Source organism: Petaurus breviceps, unplaced genomic scaffold, assembly GCF_028583685.1.
Source record: "Petaurus breviceps papuanus isolate PSGF00001 unplaced genomic scaffold, PetGlider_PUasm1.0 79, whole genome shotgun sequence".
Classification (NCBI taxonomy): domain Eukaryota; kingdom Metazoa; phylum Chordata; class Mammalia; order Diprotodontia; family Petauridae; genus Petaurus; species Petaurus breviceps.
In genome coordinates, this window is record NW_027186523.1 from 18283650 (window position 1) to 18309580 (window position 25931).

General features: G+C 38.1%; 1 protein-coding gene across 3 annotated transcripts in view; it reads left to right on the plus strand.

Moving 5' to 3' along the window:
• Positions 1 to 54: 54 nt before the first annotated feature.
• LOC138175854 (heat shock 70 kDa protein 14) overlaps positions 55 to 25931 on the plus strand; it is a 33030-nt gene continuing 7153 nt past the window's right edge. The window contains exons 1-12 of one of the 3 annotated variants that reach the window (XM_069106447.1): positions 55 to 227; positions 1448 to 1528; positions 1605 to 1689; positions 10363 to 10415; positions 10549 to 10654; positions 11201 to 11291; positions 12162 to 12266; positions 13454 to 13615; positions 15850 to 16005; positions 17976 to 18078; positions 24174 to 24389; positions 24519 to 24692. In XM_069106447.1, coding sequence (XP_068962548.1) covers positions 171 to 227; positions 1448 to 1528; positions 1605 to 1689; positions 10363 to 10415; positions 10549 to 10654; positions 11201 to 11291; positions 12162 to 12266; positions 13454 to 13615; positions 15850 to 16005; positions 17976 to 18078; positions 24174 to 24389; positions 24519 to 24692 — 1389 coding nt within the window. In that variant the 5' untranslated portion in view covers positions 55 to 170. Of the gene's footprint in view, positions 228 to 1447; positions 1529 to 1604; positions 1690 to 3576; positions 4304 to 4826; positions 8547 to 10362; positions 10416 to 10548; positions 10655 to 11200; positions 11292 to 12161; positions 12267 to 13453; positions 13616 to 15849; positions 16006 to 17975; positions 18079 to 24173; positions 24390 to 24518; positions 24693 to 25931 lie in introns of those variants that run through there. The other 2 variants (XM_069106449.1, XM_069106450.1) reach the window with 2 other exon arrangements.

The window sequence follows — 25931 nt, forward strand, 5'->3', positions numbered from 1 at the left end:
CGAGGCGGGAGTTTGGTCTTGATTGGCGGAGACGGCCTCAGGCAGCCGTGGATTGAATGGGCAGGCTGGGCGGAAGGGAGGGGGAAGCGTGTGGTTACCGCGGTGCTTGATGGGGCTGCTCCGAGACCGGTAGCGGCCGCCGTTGTGAGAGCCTGTGCCGCCGCAGCCTCATGGCGGCCATCGGAGTCCACCTGGGCTGCACATCTGCTTGTGTGGCCGTTTATAAGGTAAGGGAGGACGACGACGGCGCAGAGAGAATCGGCTTGCTTTACTCTTCCCCAGACTGGGGGGTTGATCCATTCCTTTGGTTACCTGGAGGGCCAGGCCGGGGGTAATGTCGCCCAGGGTCACGTTCCTGCGGCAGCGAAAGCCGAAGGACGCCTCGGGCCGGTTCCAGACTCTCGACTTTCTGAACCGCCTCCTTCCGTCTTCACACCTCTCCTCCAGCCTTCCCAAATACCTCCCCATTTCCTCGCTCTCGCTCCCTCCACCCCCATCCCCCATTTCAGGCCGATCTCTGCGGGGGGGAGATGCGCCTGGCGCCAAGGAGGGTCGCGGGACGGTGACGGGAGGTGTGGAGTGACGTCACGATAGCATGCTTCTGACGTGGACCCTTGGCCCCGGCGTCGGGGGGCGGGGAGGAGAGCCGGGGGTGTTCAGGGGTTAGAACTCGGTGGTTCAGGGGCTTCTCCGGACTCCTGCGGGAGGCAGCGAGGGAGGGAAGGGCGGGGTAGCCTCGGTCTGCGACCCAGAACTGTTGCATTCTGTGCGAGAGGTTTGGTTGTGGAGGGGAGCGTGGGTGAGTATGGCTTCTTACTTGGTGTGTTTAATATGGAAGGTTTCCCGAGTCCTAAGTAGGGAAAGCGGCGTTGGAGTGCCTGGGGGATGCGGGTGGGAGGGGGGATCGGGCCCTTCTGTCAGTTCCTTCGAGAAGAGAGATGAACAGGGTTTTTGTTTTTTCCTGCTACCAGTTCTAACCCTTTTGAAAATAGTATCTATCAGGAAAAAGCAGCTCCCATAGGGTTAGTATTACTTAATCCGGAGAAAAGAAGGTGTGTGGGTGTGAGGGCGGAGAGGAGAGAGGGTGACTTAATAATGATCTTTAAGTGTTGTAAGGAAGGTTGTTATTACACATAGGATACATTAACCAATTATTGCCTGTGCAGAAGACACCAAAAAGAAATGGGTGGATTCAGCATGGAGGGCGTCTTCTACTTAAGGAAGGGCAAGCATTGTTTAACTCTGTTAAATGAATAATGGTAATACGTTGCTAAAGTCTAAAGTGTTTATATAGCACCAAGATGTCCCCTTGGATAAGGCCAAATTGTGTAAATTATATTCAGCTGTCTGTGTAAAAAATAAAATCACAACACTGTAAACTCACATAATCATTAACGTGTCACTTAAAATTACTGTTGGGTTTGTTTGTTTTTTTGCCTCTCCCTAGGATGGCAGAGCACATGTGGTTGCTAATGATGCAGGTGACAGAGTCACACCAGCTGTGGTTGCTTATTCAGAAAATGAAGAGGTAATAGTCCCTTCAGACTTCTTTACTTTGTAGTAATCAAAACTGAGATACGTTTTAATTTATGGCTCTTTTGCAGGTTGTTGGTTTGGCAGCAAAACAAAGTAGAATAAGAAATATTTCAAATACAGTTATGAAAGTGAAGCAGATCCTTGGCAGAAGGTAAGGAACTCAGTCTTAAATGAAATAATACCTTTCGGGAAGAGAGGTTTGTAATCAAATTGTGATGTGAAAATAGTAACTCTGGAATTATATTACTGCGTTTATGATTGGAGAATTATCAAGAGCAGCATAATGGGATACTTATTTCCTTTAATTTATGATGTTAGGTCCTTCTAACTTTATCGGTGGTCACCCATTAACATTTCCATTGCACCCTGTGGCTTTGGAACGCAGTAGTAAACAAATATTTCTGTTTTATTTCAGTGGAGATAATATGAATTTTTGACATTTTTGAGTTAGGTTTTTTTAGGGGAGATGAAGAGATGGTGATGAAACTTAAAATAATTTCAAAGAAACTTAGAGAATTTTATTCTAGTACAGTCAGGTTTTTCCAAAAACTAGTGATGTTGTTTGGTGACAGCTTCAATAGATGTCAGACTTCTATTACAGTGCCTTTGTGTAGGTTCTTCTCTAGACTAACTTTTCCTGTTTGTCTCTTAACGTGCAAATTTAATCATTGTAGAAACAACTTAATTAATGTCTTAAATAAGAATCAAGTTAATCATCCACTGCTCTAACTTTAATTAAAAGATTAAAGAGACTTGCTTTCCCAGACTTCTGTCTCCTGAAATTATAGATTACAATAATAATTAAAGGTTTTATATCCTTGTAATAATAATACTTTACATAGCGCTTTTAAATTTTTACAACACTTCCACATCTTTTAAAAATTTTTCGTACCAGCTCTGAGTTTGATAGAGCAGTTATTAACCCATTTTACAGATGAGGAAACTGAGGCACTGAGAGATTCTAGTTTACCTAATGTTGCACAGTGAAATAACTAGAATTCACAGGTCTTTTGACTTTAACCAAAGCCTCTTTCCAAGATGATAGATGAAGAATTTTGAGTAGAAATTAACTTAAAATTCTGAACTTGGGCTCATAAATGAATTAGTTTTAAGACTCATTTCCTATGTGGATATAGAAACCTTAATCAAAATTATCAATTATCTGTTTTGCCTAAATTGAACTCATGTTATTTTTTCTTCTTAGGCTGTCTCTACACTAGACAAAACCAAAAAATGGGGGGCGGGGGTAGTGCACAATATTGTGTCATTAACTACATTTCCACACTACCCTTTTTTACTAAAGTGGAAAAATTGAGCTTATTGAAAAGAAAACATAAGTGCCAGTAGTTTTCAGACCCTAAATACCACCCCCAAGTCAGGCAGGTATAGACAGGTTCATTGGTTTGAAGCATTTTTAAGCACCCAGCAGGATGGGGATGGTGGAGGGGTGGTGTTGCAAACAGCCAGAATGGTAAATGACCAGTTTCTGTCATATCTCCAGTTTCAAAAAAGTTTCTAGAAACTACTAGCAAAGGTAACTTAGCACTTTTCTAGTCACCTAAAAAGATGCCTCTAAGTAATAGTGCCATTCAGGTAGCCATCTCATCGTGGCTCCATCCTGGTACTTTGAGGTCAGTCTAGCAAGGTTAGTAAAACCTGTGTCCCCAGGGCACACTGCCAACAGCATGTAGCACATGGGTTGCCATGGCTTCTCCAGAGTTGGCTGCCTCACTCTCCAGGCCCTCTTTTCTACAAGTTCCCTTTCTACAAAACAGAATCTTTACAGACATAGTTATAGTCACCAAGTCTTGGCCTTGGAAGCAACCCAACCTTCTGTGGAGGAGTCAGCCCTCAAGTTGCCAAGCCCACAGAGTGCTTTATTGGCCTCCCAACATCCATCCCAGGCTTCCTCCCAAAGCCAGGCTTACTCAGCCTTGGCCCCATGCCTATCAATGAACCACTCACAAGTAGCGCCATCTAACTTGATGCCAAAGTCTTCCTTACACCCTCCCTGTAACTCATGCCCATCTGGCCTTCCAGCCAGACATGCGGTCCTTGGACCTGGTTCCACAGCAATTAGTCCCGAGAAGGAGGAAGCAACTGGCTCCAGGAAATATACTGAGACCACACAGAGCTTCCCCCAAGTCTTCATTGTTGCAACTTGATGCTCAGGCACCTTCAACAGTTTCCCATTCCACAATGGCCACTACCAATAGCAGTGCGGGCATCCGCTGGTCCAGACAGGAGACACGTACTCTTCTGGCCATACTGGGCGAGGCAGAGTATATTCAGCGCCTCCAGACTGTTCACCATAATGCAGATGTCTATCAGGCTGTGTCAAAACGAATGCATCAGGAAGGTTTCCGACGCACAGAACGTCAGTGCCGCTCCAAGTTTAAAGTTTTGAAGGCTTTATATTTAAAGGCTTATGTTGCCCATGCCACCAGTATGGGTGACCCTCCACACTGCCCATTTTATGATACACTGGATCAGCTTCTCCGAAATCAGGTAGTGACTGACCCAGATAATTTAATGGAGGATGCTGTCTGGACCAAGCAATGTGATCAGAACTTAGTAGCCTCTGACCTCCCAGGGGAAGAGGGAAACAGCAACTTGAAGGCAAAGAGGAATCAGGCAGCAGATCATCAGACTCTCTTGAGAGCAGCTAAGGAATCAGATGAGAATTGTCACCTAAGTGTGGGAATCGGTAACCAGCTGCCTGAGACCGGTGACCCTGAGGATTCCTGGGATGAAGCCTCAGGTGCAGGTAACTCCCATGAGTGAGAAAATATTGGGGTCTTACAATACCATGGTCATAGGCACCAGTGCATGGTTGGGGGGTGGGCTCCTGCCAGTGGTCTTCCTCGAGCCTAGTGAATCATTGGTTTGGGGATGGGCGGACATCTGAACTGTTGGCTTCAAAAGCCCATGCACTTGGGTCTGTCATCACAGGGTGGGTACTCTGAACCCTAAAAGATGAAAAGTTCTATGTAAACCCAAAGTTGTGGCAGCATTATTTCTTTAGATAACTGTATAAAGAATTTGTAGTTTTGGATTCAGAGTTCGGATAGGTAAGAGGAGGGGGTCACAAAGGTTGGGGCAAAATTGCATAGGCCTAGCAACTCTGTCCTCCTAACTCCAAAAGCCAGGGGCTGAATTCCTTCCTAACCCACATGAGAAGGGCTCCTTGCAGGGGCTGTCATAATCTATTTGAGGCTGTTTTCTGCTGGCTTCAAAGCATTCCCTTAGCAGAAAAGTCCACTTTGCAACATTGTTGCTTTGTTTTGCAGGCTGCTCTCAAGCGATCCCCAGCTACAGCAGCTCCCACAGCCTTTACAGAGGTGCAGTGGCTCCCTGTCATAGCAGCACTGTGACCAGAGTGGGTGTGTCCTGTGAGCCGGGTCCCTGCGCCAGCACCAGCCGCAACACCCTTGGTATAGCCTCCACACAACAGCCCCAAGCCTCTTCCTCTAGAATCCATCTTGTTTCTGGTGGGGATGGGACTTTCACCAACCAGCCACCTCCAAGGTGGGCACGGCGTAGAAGGCGTTCAGTGGCCAGAACCATTGCTGCTGAGTTGGCAGAAAACAGGAGACTGGCACGAGAACTTTCCAAGCGTGAGGAAGAAAAACTGGACAGGCTGATTGCTATTGGTGAGGAGGCCAGTGCCCAGCAAGACACAGCTAATGAACTCCGCAGGGATGCTGTCATTGCAGTCAGACGTTTGGCTACAGCAGTAGAAGAAGCGACTGGTGCTTTTCAGCTAGGACTGGAAAAATTGCTTCAGAAGTTAATTTCGAGCACCAAAAGTTAGGGGCCTGTTGTAAGAAAGTTATTCCCTAAACTAGTAGTAGTAACATCTGCTTTCTAATGGCTGCCCTCAATGTTCCCTGACATCTTTTCTTGTGCAACTGGCCCTCAGAAAGAGGGAAGATGAACCATATATTTGTGGAGCGACAGGAATGCATACACAGGCCAGTTCCTTTCCTGGAAGCCCATTACTAGTTAATGGAGGACTGTCCAGAAATATGTGGGCCAGCATGGTATTTAGAAAAAGTCTGGGGCTGGAAGTCAGGAAGTCTCTAGTCCTGCTTCTGCCCCTGACTTCCTGTGTGTCCCCAAGTTCTTAGGCAATTTAGATCATCTCCCTGTGCATCAATATCCTAAAATGTACAAAGGGGAATAATAATACCTGTCATACCTACCTCACAGGGTTGTTGTGAGGCTCAAATGGATAGTAGATGTGAAAGCATTTAGAAAAGTATACTGTGTAAATGTAAGGTATTATTCATAAATGTGACCTTGGCTGAGGTAAGCCTGGGGTATGAGGCACATTAGATTGCCAGGTATAAAAATGTGGTTATTAACAGTAACCTCATTCTTTGAGCCCTGCGCCCACCATTTGGTTTTTTTGTTGTTTTTTTTTATTCTACTTGACTGCTATATAGAGTGATTCCTTGTTTGTTCGTTTTTTAATCCCTCTACGATCATACAACTAATATGGTTGCAAACAATATGAATCCATTTTTCACTGCTATAACTATCACATCTTGACATGTAATACAGACTATAGCAACCAAATGAGCTCTTCCCCACCTCTCCTCCCTCCTTTTTTTTTTTTCATTCAGCTAGTTCCTATTGCACCACTGCGGGGGGGGGTGTAAAATGAATGACTGACAGGGAACTGCAATAGTGTGATGTCATGTTTCCATATTGATGAATGATCTGTGGTGAAATGAAATATTGAATGTTATATAAAGTTTTAAATGTAAGTAAATACTTTGCATTTCATATTATGTAGTTCCTTTACTTTATGTGCATAAGTATATTAGTAATTATCCTAATTTGGTTTGTGACCATCTGAGCTTTCTAGAAACAAATGACTTGGATTGTTAGTTTCCCTGCTCTGCTTCAAGCTGATTTCATTTTTCTAGGCTAGCAGCTTTTCTGTCTAGTGTGTGTTAGAGGGCATGTCTTGGAAAACTTCCCATCCAGGGAACCTGTTAAAAATCATACTTTCTCCAATGTTGGTTCACCTAGTTGAATGGCCAATAATGTATGAGAGCAAAGCATAATATCTCCTGCACCTTTTAGGAATGGAGTGGATGGAGACTGTCTGGAACAGATCACTGTACTTTTGAAGCACAGACCCTAAAGCAAACCTTTTTGTCTTTGTTTTTAAATCATTTCTCTGTAATACTTAATAGACCTTGAATTTCTATTCAGTGTTCTTCATTTACAGGAGACCAAAAGATTGTAAAAACAAAACAAAAAAACCAACAAAATATTTTGGGGTGATGTGCCTATATCTCTAAATTTGCTTTCCAAAAGGAACCCATTGTCTGCAGTCATTAAACCCAGCTAGAACTTTTACATTTTATGAATTAATTTAGGAGATTATTTCTTTTTCTTTTCAAGGGGGTGGGAGAGAGAAAGAAGTGGTGATGTATACAAGAGACTTTAAATTAATGAGACTTTCCAGAATTTTAATGGTCTGTGGCAGGGGAAACTTTTTTTTTAAACATGTGGCTTAAGTATTCTGCCTGAAAACTGGGGGAGGGAGGTGTGTAGTAGGGGACAGAGACTGTCCAAAACACCCCAAAGACAATATGAGAACATTTAGTGCAAGTTTAGCACCTTGGAGAGATAATAGATGTGCAGGCTACTATATAAATGTGATATAATGAGTAATGAATATGGGAGGAAAGCTGGTATAATGGAAAGAACTCTAGAATAGGAACCAGGATACTTCAGCCCTATTCTTGGTTCTTTATCATTATGTAGCTTTGAAACCTTGGACACTTAACCTTTCTGTATGTTCTTCATCTATAAAATGTTAGAGCTGGACCTGAAATTTTTTAAAAGATTCTTTCCAGCTCTCAAAAGTTATGATTCAAATGTAAACAAAAATTAATGAAATTTTAGCTTTTTTGTAGTAAATATGTAATACATATTTGAAAATTTGTTTTAAATTACTTTTAAAGGGCAGTGAAGGAGGGTTTTATTTAATATTTACTAAAGCACTGATCTCTTAAATTCCATATAAAACATCAAGGATATCATCCCTGCTTTCAAAGAGTATATTAAGGTGGTGAATTACTCATTTTTAAACCACTTCTTAAAAATTCTTTTTGAGAGCCCTCATGTGGAGGTATATAAATCTAAAGAAGCCAAGATTAAGTAGGCTTCCCTGGAAGAGATTGCTTGATATAAAGAGCTCAGCCTTTGGCATGCTAAGCTGTTGGTAGTGAAACAGGGCTCTCAGAATAAGAACATGGGTAGAGATGTGGAGCTGCAACCATGAGAAATAGTATCATGGATATGCTGACAGCCAAGCAGATGAAATTAGCCAGGTGGTGTATGTAAAAGGTATAGGTCTCAGGAGTACTTTTTACTAGAGAGTAGGCAAAATAAAGAGGAGTATGTGTTGCAGGTTACTGAGGGAGTGAAGAGAAAAATAGACAGATAATCAGGAGAGAATAGTATCTTAAATGGTAAAGGGTGTGACAAGGAGTCAGGTTTTTGCCTGGGTCCTAGTCCCATCTCATTACATAACCATAGGCATGTCATTTCACCACTCAGTGCCTGAGGGTCCTCATCTGTGAAAGGAGGATAAACAATAATAACTGTCCTACCTCACAGGGTTGTTGTGAGGATCGAATGAAATAATGAATTTGAAAGCGCTTTGAACAGTTAAAGCACTATATAATTGTAAAGGACTGGTGAAATTGGGAGACCCATAGCACATCAGTGGTAGTATATGCCAAGCCTTTGGGCAAAGACTATATATATATATATATATATGCATATATATAGGCAAAGCCTACGGAGAGGGAGGAAGAAAATCCTTTCCATCCATTAAAGGTTGGGGGAGATGGGCCAGAACTGACTTCCTTTCTGCCTTCCAGAAACCATGATGTGCATGAGGTGCTCTTTGTACCAACCCCCATAGTCTGTTTTTTCTGTTTAATAACTGAATCCTGATGTGAACAATAAAGTTTTTACTTGTATACAGTTGTGGCCAATCCACTGCTTCCTTAGATATTCATATTCATTCTTTTATCTTCTCCATCCCTGCTTTCTTTTTCACTTACCTTTCCGTGAGTATCCACAAGAGGTATTTATGCTTTGAGAGAAGTGGGTTCTTCATAGGGTTTTTGAGAACTGAGAAGTCACTACTAAGTGCTTTTGATTCTATGGAAATAGTGCCCTTCATGGTTATAACAATTACCTTGTTTGAATGATAATTGGCCAGTTTTTTATGTCACAAATTTAAGATTAGAATACAGACCGCCTCTGTTGATTAAATTACTGTTCAGAGCAAGCTTTTCAGCCCTGTGCTATATGTGTGCCTTAAGCATGAAAATTTGAATCCTATCACTTTATATTATTCCAAGGTTTAAGACCAAATAGACTTTGAATATTGTTATTACAATTGAAAATATTAACTGATTCAAGATCTGTTCTTGGGACTAATAAAGACATTGTCTTTTACTGACAGGCCTTGATGACTAAGGAAAGTAGGGTACTTTACTTTAGATAATACAGTGATTCCTTTTGGCAATAGAAATAAAAACAGGACCATAAATAGTGAATTCACCAAATCCTACCGTGCTGCCTCTTTATCTGACATACACTTTCTATGCATAACAGTCAAAATTTATCTCAGTTTCTGCCTTCATATTTTGTCTATTGAGTATCACTAAGTGAAGGCCAGTTTAGACATGCAACTTTAGTCTTTGAAGTTTTGGAGAGGTATTTTATATATAGGCACGTTTAGTAGAGAAGTGATAGAGAGAACTTGAGAAAATGAGAGTAGAAGAAATTGGAAAACAGTCATGAGATGCTTTACTTAAATTTGTCCAAGGGGGCTAGACATCACTGGTGTTTTGAAAGTCATTTGTTCTTTGGCAAGTGAATCATTTCATGTCTAGCTGCTTTGATCAGTTCTTCAGGCTTCACTTTTTTAAGAAATGAAATAACCAAAGTAATTACCTCACAGGATGATCTCTGGGCCGCAAAAGTACCTCTTAGGATACTAGTTTCTGCCTGAGGACTAGGATATATGCCATTTCTGCCTTCAGAAGTGAAGGAAGTGCTTTTCAGATGTTTCACTGGTCTCATTGCTTCCCGATGTTTTCATTTTATCAAACTGAAAAGTATTGAGTGCCTACTATCTTATAAGGCATTTTAGTCCTGCCCATCTTGTTTTCTGACTTGTGTTTGCTTCTCTCTCTTTTTTTCCTCATCATGTATTTGCCTGCATTCTTCGGTCTGCCATCCTGTCACATTTTCTTCATAGGTACAGGTATATAGGTTTGTTGCTTCTATCTCATAATTTGAGGGTTCTTTTTGCAATGTTCAGGCACTCAAGCGTGTGAACATCATATTAGATTAAAGTACGTTTGGTGGCCTGGGCTGCAATCACAGATTCTCTAGCCTTATTTATCCACCTTGATTTTGTGGTTTGGGACTATGGGATCACAGGCAAAAGTTTATATTATAGAAAGTCATCAAAGGGATAAAAATTTACCTCCCAACATAAATTCTATTCCTTAGAACAGGAAATGAATTTTGCATCTTAATATAAACTATGAAGAATACGTTTATATTTTTTTTGAAGTCTTGCTATAATAACCATTGTTAAATAGCATATCTTGTTTAACCCTGTCTTATTTCTTACAAAATTTGGAGGATGTTGAATTAGCATCTTAACATTTTTATGATTAAAGTTCAGTGATACTGGGGGAAATCAAATTATAATTTGTAGTCTGTTTTGGTATTATGGACTTTAATAATGAATAGCTTTTTTTTTTTCTTGTATTGACAGCCTTGGTGATGTGCAGGTGCAGAAATACATCACAGAAAGTAAATGTCCAGTGAGTATAATCCTATTATTCCCAGAACACAAGATAATTTTGATGACTTCCATAACTTATAACTTTAAGAACTTGGATTTTTTGTAGAAAAATTATTTTATTATTTAACTTAACTATGTTTCTTTCTTTATAGGTCATTGAAAAAAATGGAAAATTCCAATATGAAATAGCTACTGGAGAAGAAACCAAACTTGTTAACCCAGAAGATGTTGTAAAACTGATATTTAGTAAAATGAAAGGTATTGAGTAAAGTCCACAAAGTAGAAGTTTCTCAAATGATCTTTTTAAGTGGGTTTCAGTGGGTAGAAAAGCATTTTTCAGCTGCGTGAGATAGTAGCATAGTTGAAAAAACATTAGACTAGGATTCAGGTGACCCCATTTCTAGTCTTGGCTGTACCACAAAATAGCTGGGTGATTTTGGGCAAGCTGCTTCACGTCCTTGAACCTCTGTGAAAGATCTTTTCCAGCTCAAATGTTACTCTTTGATGCGTTTTGGGGATAGAACTGCATTCTTGGCACCTAAACAATGCTGAAACATTCTATTTACTTGTTTGGAATGCAGATCTCTTAAAGCAAACTCATTTTTAGAGTTACTGGTACCAAAGGCCCATCATCTGGAAAGCTAGGATAGAAAATTAGTAGGCTAGGGAGAGACGGTATGAATTGCAATTGTTAAGGAAATATTTGACATCACAGATGTCTGGTGCTACTATACACTTTCTTTTAAACCAGTACAATATATTTTTTAAAATGTTTGTGTTGTGTGTGTGTGTGTGTGTAAACAGAAACTGCACAGTCTGCCTTGGGCTCGGATGTCAGTGATGTAGTTATTACTGTCCCATTTGATTTTGAAGAAAACCAGAAGAATGCCCTTGGGTAAGTAGAATGAGGTATTTTTTTGTTGTTGTTGATTAAAGGAGTTCTTGGAATTAAATTTTTTTTTAACTTCACATAGCTAAAGGTAAAATCAGATTTGAATCTAATATCATTTAGTGAAATGTTAACAGAACACAAAATTAGACATGGTTCTTTCTTAATTGGTTTGATTGATGGCAATTTTTTAACTACTGTCTTTTTTTGGTCCTTTGTAAATCATTTAGATTAATTTCATGCTTTAAAGTTTTTGTGGAAATATACAATTTTAGAATGTTTCTGCATCACTTTTTAACCCATGTTGAGTTTTAGATCTATAAAATAAGGTTCCAATTAGTTTTAGGTAAGTGTAATCAGAGATTACACACAGCTCTGCAGGGATAGAGTTCCAGGTATGAATTTCAATATTTGCGAAAACTCCAAAAGGCAAATATTTACAAATGCTACTGTTTTTTGGAAATTTTAAGCCTACTAAATTATTGACAAGATTTCGTGTGAAAGTTGTTTTAATTCCAGTTGAAAGTTTATAAAGTTGGGTATTTTGGAAATTCTCTCTTCATTTTCAAGAGAGCAAACTTAACTTCTTGCCCATTAAAGTAGATTGTGGAGCATACCATTTTAAGCAGAAAATCTATTTTCATGTAGCAACATCAGTATCTCATGTATTTTGGCATATCGCTATTAAAGACTGGTATATATCTCTTTTAGAGTAATCCTTAAAGTATCAGATTGCAGCTTACTGAGTTACTTTTCATCTTTACATCCTGTTTGTGAAATATTAGTTATCATGTAAAATCTTTAGTATCCTTAGAAATGTTACAGTTGAATAGTTTCTAAGTAATATTAAATACAGTGAAAGCAAATTGTTCACAGGGAAGCAGCTGGGGCAGCTGGATTTAATGTTTTGCGATTAATTCATGAACCATCTGCAGCTCTCCTTGCTTATGGAATTGGACAAGATTCTCCCACAGGGAAAAGGTAAAAAACTGTATTAAAGTTGTAAATATTCACTGAGAAAAATGTTTACTTACTGGCAATTGTATCTGAAGTTATTGTCACTTAGTTCAGTAGTTCCCGGACTTTGTGGTTCTTTCAATGAGAATTTTTCTAACAGAAGTTATCCTCATAAGAAATAGGAGCAGAAGCACAGAATGAGCATTCAGCATTCAGATCCTGGCTGATCTTATATTTCCTTTCACTGGATTTCCCAAGTCTTTATTGATTTTTTGAGGAAGAATTGGATATTGCAGGTGTTGCCAAGCCTCTGCGTAGTACTCAGATCTTCATTTACTACCAGTTCAGTCCACAGGTCACAGGGGGAGAAACAACAGTAGGCACTTTTGGATCAGTTTGGCTTGGTTTGAGATAAAGAAAAATCTGCATGTAATTTGGGGACTTGTTTTGATGGTACAGTATTCAAAAGTATCTACATTTATATTAGTTGGGTCTTTTTTTCATTTACATTAGTTGTTGAGAATAGTTTGGGCCTGACTTAGATAACTGTAAGCACATCTATTCAGATATCTGACTAAGTTGCCCCAATTCTTTTATCTCACTCATTTTTTATTGGGATATTATAAACTAAATATTAGTTTCAGTAAAGCACTTGGAGCTGTTTAGATGGTACTAGGTTAATATAGAATGTTAACAATGCTGAGCTTATATGTGTATGTATAGGTGAATGATGGCACTAATTTGCTCTGAACCTTTTTAGTTTAGTTTAAAAGTTGTATTTATAGGGTAGTCGACAATCTGACATTGTTATTGTAGTAGTGGAGTTTTCCCTGATACTTCCATTGATAACTTTTTTTTTTAACCTGTGATATTATCTAGGAAGATCCTAGTAAGAAATTTTCTTACCCAGTGAAGATAAGATTTCTAGATTTCATTTTACATGAATTTGTATTTGCTTGTATCACATTCTTAATAAACTTAAACTGTTCCTAATAGAAAGCACTATTTTTCATCATAATACAAAGTAGAAAGGTAGGACACAAAAGACCTGGGTTTGGGTCTTGTTTTTGCCTCTATCCAGCTATATGATCCTAGGCAACAACATTAATTCAAGAAACCCTTTCTTGTAATAGCAATGATAGTAGTTTCTATCTCTAAAGTATTATGATTCTTTGACAACTTGTATTCCTTTAAAAAAATTTTTTTTGAAGCAATGTCTTGGTCTATAAACTTGGAGGCACATCCTTATCTATTAGTGTCATAGAAGTGAACAGTGGAATGTACCGTGTTCTTGCAACAAACACTGATGACACCATAGGTGGTGTGTATTTTACAGAAGCCTTGGCCCAATATTTAGCTTCGGAGTTTCAGAGGTGAGTCCTGATTATGATATGCATTTGTATTCCTGTTTGTCTTAAAGTGTTATTATTTCAGCAATTTAAATTAGCTAATATAAATTGTCATGCTCTAAGGGAAAAAGGGTTTTCCCAACTCTTGGACCTTGGACAGATTCCTAATTTTTTTTTTTTTAAAGCAATCGGGGTTAAGTAACTTGCTCAAAGTTACACGGCCAGTTATTTCTGGGTGTGGTGCTGAGTATCTGAGCCCGGATTTGATCCAGGTCATGCCGACACTGGAGCTGGTGCTCTTACTCGCTGAGCCACCTGGCCGTCCCTAAGCAATTGGGGTTAAGTAACTTGCTCAAGGTTACACGGCCAGGTGTTTCTGCGTGGGTGCTAAGTGTCTGAGCCTGGGATTTGATCTCCAGGTCATCCCAACACTGGAGCCGGTGCTCTTACTCACTGTGCTACCTGGCCGCCCCTAGATTCCTAATTTCTGAACTTTAGTGCTCACTTCCCTGAACCTTCTCACTGCCCCCAGCTGGTAGAAGAACTGACAGTCTTACTACACACCTCTAGCCTAGAATTTTTACAGATAATCATGACATTTTTGTTCTCTGAGCTTGCCCCTTAAGTTGTATTCAAAAATGCTGTCAGAACATATCATAAACTGTTCTTGGATTTTGGACAGATCTCATTATAATGGACAAGGGTAAAAAAATTTGGATTTTAACAAGCCCTGCAATATGCTAGAACATGTGACAGCATTTTTGAAGGTACTTTGTTTTGTATGTGTTAGGCTAATTTGATTTTATCAAATTATGTTAAAAGAAAAAAATCCTTTAAAAAGATGAGTCTATAAGTATTTTTCCATGAAATAGAATTGAAGTAAAAACTACTGTTTCGGTTTAGTGTTTCTGGTTACTACTGTTGCTTTATTTCTGTTCCAGGTTCTCAGTGAGGTTCAGAGTTGAGGAAATGGGCCAAGTAATGAAGTAGTTAGCAGAACCAGGCAGGGATAGTAAAAGTTGGAGATGGGACATCAGGATAGCACAGAGTTCTCAGCTGTATAGTTATGGTAAAAGGCATATAAATATAGACATAGAAACCATCCTTCCTGATGCTACCTCTTTCAGCTCTTTCGTTTGTTCCATGATGTCTCATATACCAACAAGTCCACTCCAAAAAAACTTAAAAATCTTCAGTATACAAAAAATAAAGGTGCTGCTATCAACTATTATTCAAAAATAAATTGCACCTTCAATTTTATTTTAAGCAAGTAACAAGTAAATCTGTATCCTATGGTACTTTGTTCCTATTTAAGCATCATACAAATTTAAAGAATCCGTTTTATGTCTTTTTGGGGTGGGGGGAGGGCAATTGGGGTTAAGTGACTTGCCCAAGGTCACATGGCTAGTTTTTTTTTTTTTATGTTAAGTGTCTGAGGCCAGATTTGAACTCAGGTCCTCCTGACTCCAGGGCCAGTGCTCTACTCACTGCGCGAATTAACCACCTTTGTCTTTCTTTCTTCATTATTTTGTGGGTCTGTTATTTTGTTGGGATAGGTTAGCGGTGGGTATTCCCTCCATTGATGCAGATTGACACCACCTTACAGTTAAGAGTTCCTCCCAAAAAAAATTACTGTACTGCCTTAAGTAGTTGCTGTCTACACATGAACATTGATTACTATTGTTCTCTTTGGCCAGTACATATGTTTGATGTAATGTATTACAGCATGACATTTTCTTTTTGACAAGTTATTTTGAAGAACTCCTCTGTGTAGCTTATTGGTGCTTGGCTTGGCTTCTTAGATAATACTATATTAAAAAAATCAGTGTATCTTTGAGGCTTTATTAAAGATTATAAAAGTAAAAGATGTAGGTTTCTAATTTTAATTCAATATCTTTGACCCAGTTACATAACTTTATTTAGTCTGTTTTTCTGCAAAAATACTCGTATCTACATGAAAAGGGCCATTATGAGTATGGGAAAATAATATTTGTAGCATAATTTTGTTATGTAGGAAACTTCAACAGTTCAAGGCACTAAGTAAATTGGTTTTTTATTTGAATTAGAGATCCTTCTTTGGGGGTATTTGCAAATAATTTTCTTTGAAGGATCCAAATGAATTTGAACCTAGAAAGTGAACAATTTTGTAATGTAGTTTAACTTTGTTATCCCCTTAAGGTTTATTTATTTTTTCTGTTATTGTAAATCCTGACCGATCCAATGATTTTTAAGCTTCAGAGATTTTGTTTTGAATTTAGGTCCTTTAGACATGATGTAAGAGGAAATGCCCGAGCCATGATGAAATTAATGAACAGTGCAGATGTTGCAAAACATTCTTTATCAACCTTGGGAAGTGCAAACTGCTTTGTTGACTCACTGTATGATGGTCTGGATTTTGACTGTAGTGTGTCCAGGTAAGACAGAATAAAAAGGTAAAATTCTTTCTATCATGTTGGAATAACTGACTTTTATGAACTAGTTTTTTTGTACTTTTTGAAATGTATTGAATCATAGTAAAAAGAAACCATTTATTTGAAACTTTTGGACAGTGTTTTTGACATATTAAATACTATTCCTTTTTATTCTACAGCTAAAGATAATTTGTGGAAAAGATGCCAGATTTGGTCTGTTTAACTTGAAGAAGTGAGATTCTTAGTTTGAAGTTCTTAAAATCATATAGAACATATCAATTTATATATATACAGTATATAGAACATATCAATTTTATACGTGTGTGTGTATATATTCATATATATATATACATATGTATATATATATACACAGTATCTCTCTTATGTAATTTTGCTCACTTTGACAGAGCCTGGATTGGTTCGCTGATAGTGAATAGTTACTAGACACTAGATTGAGAATTCATATTGATACTATTTAATTAGTCATCTGTCTTTGACACTATTGAACTTACTTCTTCATGGTACATAGTAGGCATAAGGGTAGTATGCATAAAATCACATGATATTTTTATCATTTATGTGAAATCTAGGAATTGGTTAACAAATGATTGCTCTTTCCTTCACTCAAAGAATTATTTTCCCTAGTTTTTGCAGGAAGACTTTATCCTCTCCCTTTTGGATAGCATATAAACGAAACTGCCTATAAACAGAAATTTCTGACTCAGTCTAATAATCCCTTTCAAGTTGTGGATTTGATCATTGAATGAGTTGTGAAATGTCACCAAAAATTATCTTAGAGGGTGATAGATTTTAATGTTCTTTTAAGTACCCAAAGATTAGACTGCTTTCATTGGTTATGAACTTCTAGTTCTGAATGCTCCTTCTACTATCTTGATATGAAATCTTTATATTCTTTTAATAAGTTGTTCGTTGCTACTTTGACCTATTAGTATTTTTAAGTGTTTTCCTTGTCTAGGATAAAAGATTGGTAGAATGATTAATTATTAGCAGTATTACTAATATTTTAGATGTACTTAGGATATTTTGAGGGTCATGTGGCAGGTTTTCTACTTACATTTTTATTTGAACTTGATTTTGAATAGCTTCAAACATTTGTAAACTTGAGCTTTTAAAAAAAAATGCTGTTGCTCTGTTAAGTTGTTTACCCGCTGTAGGCCAAAAACTTGCTCGCCTAATTAAAAGACACTTACTATATACTTCACCACTGTGCTGAGATCTGAGAATCTGAAGAAAAAGTGAAAATAGTTCCCACACTTAAGGAACTTACACTCTAATGAGGGAAGACAAAATAGACATAAATAGATATGTATAGAGTTAGATAAAAGGTAATCTTAGAAGGAAAGGTACCAGCATATGAAGAAACCAAGAAAGGCTTTTTTAAGCTTTGTTGTTGTTGTTTTTTTTGGAGGGGGGAGGGCAGGGTGATTGGGGTTAAGCGACTTGCCCAAGGTCACACAGCTTGTAACTGTTAAGTATCTGAGGCCAGATTTGAACTCGAGTCCTTTTGACTCCAGGGCTGGTGCTCTATTCACTGTGCCACCTAGCCATCCCTTAAGCTGAGTTTTGAAGGAAGTCGGAGATTTTAAGAGATGGATGCAAAGAGGAAGAACATTCCAGGAATGAGAGAGAGCCTGTGCAAAGAGAGTAAAGATGGGAGATTGAACATTATGCCTAAGACACAGTGAGTAGGCAAGTATGGTTGGACTGTAGAAGGCCTTGAAGCGAGCGACCGGAAGTTTTGAGGAGCTTTAATGCCAAACAGCAGAGGAGTATATATTCTGTCTTAAAAGTTAATAGAGAGTATGGAGTTTAATAATTAGGGGGGTGACAGTTATTACTGTTTTTGATGTTATAACAGGTTATTTTCCATTAACTATTTGTATTATTACCCTTTCATATGGAATATGTCATATTTGCTATAATAAATATTTTCATTTTTTTCTTTTTTGTAGGGCCAGATTTGAACTTATATGTTCACCACTTTTTAATAAATGTATAGAAGTTATCAGAAATCTCTTGGAACAAGTTGAATTTACATCAGATGACATCAACAAGGTAATGCATATTTCTTCTCCTAATGTGGCGTCGTTATATAGTGTCATCACAGGAGGGAGTTCTCTTAATTAGAAAAGTCTTAATAGCTATTTAAACATTTTCTGAGTATGTGCCTATGAATTTTTAAAAATTAGTAGGGTGTATACTATTTGTAATACATACTTGTAATGCCCATTGTTTATCAGATACGTTAGAACAAATTCTTTCAATTTTCTTAATATTTGAGCAACTTATGTTGTTCTGCTTATTTTTACATCTACTGACAGACTATGTGTACTTAATCTTTGCAGTAAAAGTATTGCATTCAATGAAGACTTTTTGGGGTCATTTCTTAGTATATTATCACATAAAATAAAGCCAGTAATAAATGCTTTTTTTTTTTATATATACTTTTTTTGATAGGCTGGATTTAGGCCCAGGAATTTAGAGTTGGACTGTTCCATTTTGTTTATCTCTAGGGAAGACTCCTCCTAAGTCTAGATAAATCTATTCTTGTTTTCCCTTCTTCAGCTGGTAGTCAATTAATCTGTCAGTGAACAAATTTATTAAGTTCCTGCTGTGTGCCAGGTAACTGTGCTGAGTGCTAGGAATACAAAGAAAGACCCTGCTCTCAAGGAGCTCAGTGTTGACTCGCACTATTTCGATCCTCAACTGAGGTCTAATTTAACAGTTTCCCCATATTTCCTATCCTAACATACAAGGGGCCCAGGCTTTATCAGTTAAGTCTTTTCCTTGCCCCATTCACTTTTGAGATTGCAGTAACCTATAAACTTAAAGGAGAATGTGAGGATGTTTCTCATGAACTAAAAAGTATTTAATTAAGTGCATCTCATGTTATGCCATTCCCTATATTGTGGGTCTTTGAGTAGGTCTTTTGTAATAAAGTCTAAAAGATTCAAAGATGCTATGTTACGAGATTGTTCTTTATCCCATAGACCTGTATTATATGGACAAGTTCAAGGCTTTTACTGAGTTCTGTTCTAGGAGAAGGAATTGTCACTTTTATGCAGTTTTATGAAAGAAGCATCCAAATATGAAATTTTTCAGTGCCAAATAGTAGATATTTTGTTATTCTTTTTAAAAGTCACTTAGAAGTAGTGGTTTCCAAAGTGAGAACTGTCACAGTCCCAAGGGTAAGTAATGAACTAACCTAAGCGTAGGAAAGTGGTCTTATTGCACTCTCCCTAAGATGACAGATCATGGCACTTGACTCCAAAGCACAACCACACAACACTCCCTTCACCTGTTATTACTAAATACTTTTCCCACTCCCTCCCACCTTGGTTTTCTATTGCTTTGCAGCTTCTCAGGAGCAGTTGGGCATTTGTATAAGGAATAATTGTAGGCAAAATTCACTCTTCCACCACCCCTAAATGTCTTCTTGCCCTGTTGCTTAGATCACCTGGTAAGAGCACCAAATTCCTCCCTTCTTTTTGTTTTTTGGAGGGACAGGGAGCGAGTATGGGGTGAGTTTTGATCTACTCTGCAGAACCAATTGTGTTATCTTTCTCACCAAATCCACCCCTATTCTGAACTTCAGTATTTCTTTTGAGGACACTATCATTTTTTCAACTTTGATGTCATTCTCGACTTTTCACCTTCATGCCTTTTATTCAGACAGTTGCCAATCTTATTATATCTACCTCCACAGCATCTTCCATCTTTCCCCTTCTATATACTCCTACAACCACACTCTCTCCCATCAGTTCTTCCTTAGACTATTACAATAGTCTCCTAATTGGTCTCTCCCCTCTCCAGTATAGCCTTTATGCAGCTGGTCAAAATTATTTTCCTGAAGTGCCTATCTGACCATGTCACTCATTAAATTTCAGTGGTTCCCTTTTTTCTCTAAAATGTTTATGGATACTTTAGTAAAGTAGTACATATAAGTTATTTAAATAAGTAATATATATAGATATTCTAAACATCTTTTTTTTTGGAGGGCAGTTGGGGTTAAGTGACTTACCCAAAGTCACATGGCTGGTAAGTGTGTTAAGTGTCTGAGGCCGGATTTGAACCCAGGTCCTCCTGACTCCAGGGCTGGTGCTCTATTTACTGTGCCACCTAGCCACCCCAATCTTTATTTTTTTTTTTTACTGATGGAGTTACAAGATAAAAAATACTTTGGAGACCACTACCTTATTAGATGATACTGAAAGTTTCTGTATGTCTTTGTAGTGGATATACCTCAGGATCCCTTTGGGTTCCTTGAGGGATTTAAAATCCCTGAATTTTAAATCACTGAAAAACTGTAACTTAGTGCTGTATGCATAGATAAGGGCTGATTCATGGCACAGATAATGGAAGGATCTGTAATTTCTAAATATGACATAAAAGTTGACAATAACATAATGATTACATTTTTATTAAAGTACTTCTGCTAAGCACATCTGTTTTAGGTTTACATATCCAAAAAGTAAGTAAACTATAATTTATTCTCCCATAGCCCCGGCATAAAATTAATACCATAGTTTCTACATTAGTAAATTGATAATATTTACATATTTTGAAGCTTTTATGATTTCTTTTGTTTTGATTTTCCATCCACCAGTAAAACACTAGTGTGTCTGTTTTCCCATAACCCCTCCAATTTTGACCATTCCCATCTTTGCCATTTTACTAGAAACCTCAAGGTTATTTTGATTTATACTTCTTTTATTAATTATTTGGAACATTCTTTCATATGGTTGTTGATAGTTTGTCATATTTGGTCATATCCCTTAATCACATCTATTGGGGAATGACTCTTGGTTTTATCTGTTAGTTTTCTATTTAGCTTGGATATTAAACTTGGATCTGAAAATTTTGATACAAAGATTTTCTTCCATTTGACTGCTCCCTTATCCTAGATGCATTTTATTTTTGCAGAAGCTTTTCAGCTTCATGTAATTAAAAGTATTTTATCTTTTGTAAATGCCTCTGCTCCTTATTCAATTAACCCATAGCTATAAAAGGTTTATCATCTGCTTCACTTCTAATTTTTTGTTATGATTTTTAATATTCAAATCACATACCACTTTCTTTCCTAAGCTATTTGTGTTCCTGCCTTAGAGGTTTTGTTTTATTTTTTGTCTTCATTTATTCTAAGTATTAATGTTGTCCTTATGAAAAGTCCGTTTTTTCCTTTGAGTCTCTGTTTACAGTTATTATGGAGTTTCTCTTTTGGGGGCATCTTTGTTTAAAAATTTTTCATAATTTTTGATACTGGTCAGTATTTTCTTTGACTTAACTCATCTGTTCAGTTTTAGTTCCTGAGACAGAGTTTTGTGCCAGAGCCACGTTCCATTCCATTACTCTTTTGCACTGACATCCATCATCCATAGTTAGGCCTCCCTTAGATCTTTGAAGTTCAGAATGTCCTTTGAGGTCTTCAGATCCACTTTGGAACCTCAGTTCAGGTTGCTAGGAACTCTAGAGCCCCTGGGCTTGAGGTATTCCAGTAAGCATGTTGCCATACTACATACTGGTCATTGCCACTGATCTTTAGCACTTCCACCCTGAGTTTCCTGACGTCTCTAGGTCTTTCTTAGAAGAACGTTCCACTCTTGCTGCCTCCAGACCCAGAGTTTTTTAGGCTATATATGCACCTGTCACTGGTCCCATTGGAAATCTCCATTTTCTATTGCCTTCAAGCTTCTTGTTGACCCTTTGTGCAGTTCTGGAGTAGAAGTCATTTACAATAGATTCTCATTACATGTGGTTTGGCATGAACTTACAGGTTTTCTGGCATATGGGAGCTGGTTATCTGCCTCCTGTTCAGGAAGCTCTTTTGGCTGGTAGTTGTCATGGATGATTTTTGATAGTTGCTGTGTCTGGAAAAATCATCACCACATAGTCCTCACCAAGATTCTCCAAGCTTTGCTTGATTGGGCTTCAGGCAACAGAATACCAGCTATCAGCAGACTCATACTTGACTCAACTTCCCAGTTTGATGGGGTCTGCCAGGCCTGTGTGACACTAATTTAGCCTTCAGTAGTCCACTATTATTTCTATAGCATAGTCAAGCATGAAAGCAGAAATTTCGTGATAGTAAACTCCATATTCGACAGAATATTATGAGGAACATAAGAAATTAAGCATTTTTATAATTAACTACCAAATGTCTAATATTTCATTTCATGTGAAGTTAGATACTGTGTTATTTTCTAATAAAGTTTCACAAAACGAGGGGCGGCTAGGTGGCACAGTGAATAAAGCACCAACCTTGGAGTCAGGAGGATTGTGATAGTAATGGCAATTAAAGATTCCCCTGTATTGGCTTGGTTTTCAAATTGATTGTGTTAAAACCCAGAGTTTGTTAATCCCACCTGTGGGATGGGCTTGTTGATGTGAAAAGAAAGTCCTGAATTGGGAGGAGCTGGTGACTTAGATTTGGAGACACAAGAGAGAGGCGGAAGATCTTTTTTGGTAGCAGCACCTCGTGGAGAGAGAGAGACTAAGAGAATTGCTGGTGGCCGCTTTGAATTGCCCTGGACTTTTGAGACCTGCCCCCCTGAGCTGCCAAGGACTGAGGAGACATGGCTGTTTTGCTGGTACTTTGTCTGTCTGTTTTGATGTTATTTTGCCAGATTTGTCCGCTGGTGAAAGACTGTCCTTTTGTTGAAGAAGTCCTGGAACCTGGCTGTTCGCTAAGAAGGCCTGCGACTGTCCTGCAGACAGAGAGTGAATACTGTCCACTGGTGAGGGACAGTACTGTTGTTGCAGGGGTCTGGAGACTGTCCTGCAGACAGAGTGAATACTGTCCACTGGTGAGGGACAGTGCTGTTGTTGCAGGGGTCTGGGAGCCTTTCTGTTGGTTCAGAAGCCCTGAAGAAGGATTTTCTTGTTGTATGTTTACAGAAATCCTGGGAGAGGGCTTTGCTAATGTGTTCAGGGGTTCTAGGACTGTTCTACAGACAGAGGATAAATTCATGAAGGGACTGGCAATGTATCTTATGGCCTTGCTAAGCCTTGTCTCCCCAGGAACTAAGATTGCTGAGAACTTGCCTAGTGTCAAGATGAAGAAAAGACCTCCATTTGGGTATTAAGTGCTGTGTTTAAACTTGATGTAACTCTGGGGTAGATTCAATTGTGATCCTGGGGGTGGGGAACTTTTGACCTTATTGTGCTCTGTGATTGACAAATGAAGATACTTTACCTATGTTTGGAAACTAATCTCCATTTGAGAAGAGGGGCTTTGTGGTGGACTTAATTAAGGTATAGCCTAGGGGTGGAGAAGTATTTAGAACCGAGACTTTGTAATTGATTGAATGATTGGAAGGTCCTGGGGTGGGGTAGTACTTGGAGATTATTTAATCACACTTAGTAAATGCTGTATTTTGAATGATGTCATGTTTTGATCTTCTCTGTTCTGGGTTTGTTACTGAATAAAATAGAGAGCACCTATGCTGGTATTTTGAACCTGGGAAGTTGCCTTTGCTTGGTATTACATTACAAGGATGTGAGTTCAAATCCAGCCTCAGACACTTAACACAAAAACTAGCTGTGTGATCTTTGGCAAGTCACTTAACCCCAATTGCCCTACCTTTGCCCCTCCAAAAAGCCAAAAAAAAAAAAAAAGAGGTTTCACAAGATTCCTGATTAAAATCAAGAATGCTTTTAATAACTCCACAGACTTTTTCATACTTCATTACAAGATTGACACTATTTGAAACAGCCACAGTGTTTATGACTCATTTTGAAAGACTTAGTCCTTAGCAATGCAGAGATTTAAAACAATTCCAAAGGACTCATGATAGTAAATGCCAGCCACATCCAGAGAAAGAACTATGGAGTCAGAATGCAGAGCAAAGCAGATTATTTTCTTTTTTTGATTTGTTTTGTTTTTGTTTTTCTTTCTCACGGTCTCCCATTCATTATAATTATTCTATGCAACATGACTTATATGAAAATGTATTTAATAGAAATGTATGTGTAGAGTCATATCAGATCGCAGGTTGTCTTGGGAGAGGGAGGGGGATAATATTTAAAACTTAGGGAAGTGAATGTTGAAAACTAAAAGTAAATAAATTAATAAAAAAAATTTTAAAGATTAACACTGTTTAATTCTGAAAAAACACATTATTCAGACAATAAGAATGAATGCTTTTTTCCAGGTTGTGCTTTGTGGAGGGTCAGCTCGAATCCCAAAGCTGCAGCAGCTGATTAAAGAGCTTTTTCCAGCTGTTGAGCTCCTGAATTCAATTCCTCCTGATGAGGTTATTCCTATTGGTGCAGCTACAGAAGCGGGAATTCTTGTTGGCAAAGAAAATATTTTATTAGAAGAAGAGCCTCTTGCTATTGAATGTTCTGCAAAAGATATTTTAGTGAAGGTGTGTCCATCTTTTCTAAGTTTCATAAATCTTGTTATAACATCCTCACAAGATAATGCACCATCTAAAATTATGAACTTTATTATGTGAAAATTAATAATGATAGCCGTGTGGTTTTTGCTTATTTAGGGAGTGGATGAATCAGGAGCCAATAGATTCACTGTACTGTTCCCATCAGGGACTCCTTTGCCAGCTCGAAGACAACACACATTACAGGCCCCAGGAAGCATATCTTCAGTATGTCTTGAACTCTATGAGTCAATAGGAAAACAGTCTGCAAAAGATGAAAATAAATTTGCACAGGTAAGAATATTGAGTTTATGTATTATCAAAAACAACAAGTTTTTGTCTTTCTTCTAGAGTATTATCTATCTAAAGTCACATCTATAACTTTTCTGTATGTGGAGTAGCTAAAACTGCAAAATTTGATTCTGTGTTATACATGGGCTACATGACAGATATGAAGAAAAGCAGTAATGGTTGGGTGCCTAGCAATTCAGAGAAGGAATTAAGTGGGAACAGAATTGGGCCAGTGTTCATCACCTCAAATGTATATTTTTAAATCACAATTGGTAATTTAAAATGTGAACTCCCAAGTTTTATTACAAGGAGGTGAATGCAACCTAAGATTTTGGTGAATTGGATTCATACTGCAACCCAAGGGTAAACATTGCTGAGAAGGTATAGCAGAAAAACACCAAGTATCCAGAAATGCGCTTCTGCCCCAGTGCCCCTGAATCTCAGTTTAGAAGCACAGAAAAACAGTGTAGTGTAGTAAATAGAGAACCATTTTCAGAGTCAGGAAAACCTAGGTTTAAGGGATAGACATCCCTGACCTATATGGGCTGTGTAGCCATGGGCAAGGCACTTAACTTCTGAGGGCTCTGGGCAATTGTCTTAAGACTATCAGTTTCAAAGAAGGTTCCAGCCTACATCAGTAGGAGTTCCTTATCTGTGAGTTGCCTATAACAATGAAATCGTAGCTCTAGTTGAAATCCAGTATAGAACATGTGGGTGAGAATAAAGAAATGCAGTAACACAGAAGCATTATTATTATGATAGCATACTACAGGTAAATTTGCCAGATAGAAGCTAGAGTTGAATCTTTGCTAATACAGACCGGCATTAGATGGAGAACACTACCTATTAATATACCACCTGGAACTCTCATTCTGCTAAAATGCTAAGTGCATAGGATAAATTCTTGACTTAACTTATTGATAGTGTCTTCTTTCAAAAAGTAAAGAAAACACGAGGAGGGACTGCTATTCTGGTTTTAATTATGACCAAAAAAGACTTGGTTGGAAAAGTGGAAATAACAAGGACCTTGGGAGAATATTACCATGTTATCTTCAGTTTGAAGTAGCCAAAGAAAGAAACAGCCCATAGTCAAAAATGTAACCCTAGATTTTATAGAATCGTAAATTTTGAGCTTCAAAGGACCTTAAGAGGATATCTAGTCCAGTCTCACATTAGGTTAAATTATTTAAGTTTCCGTACATTAAGTGACAAAAGTCATAACTTGAACCCAGGTGTGTAAAT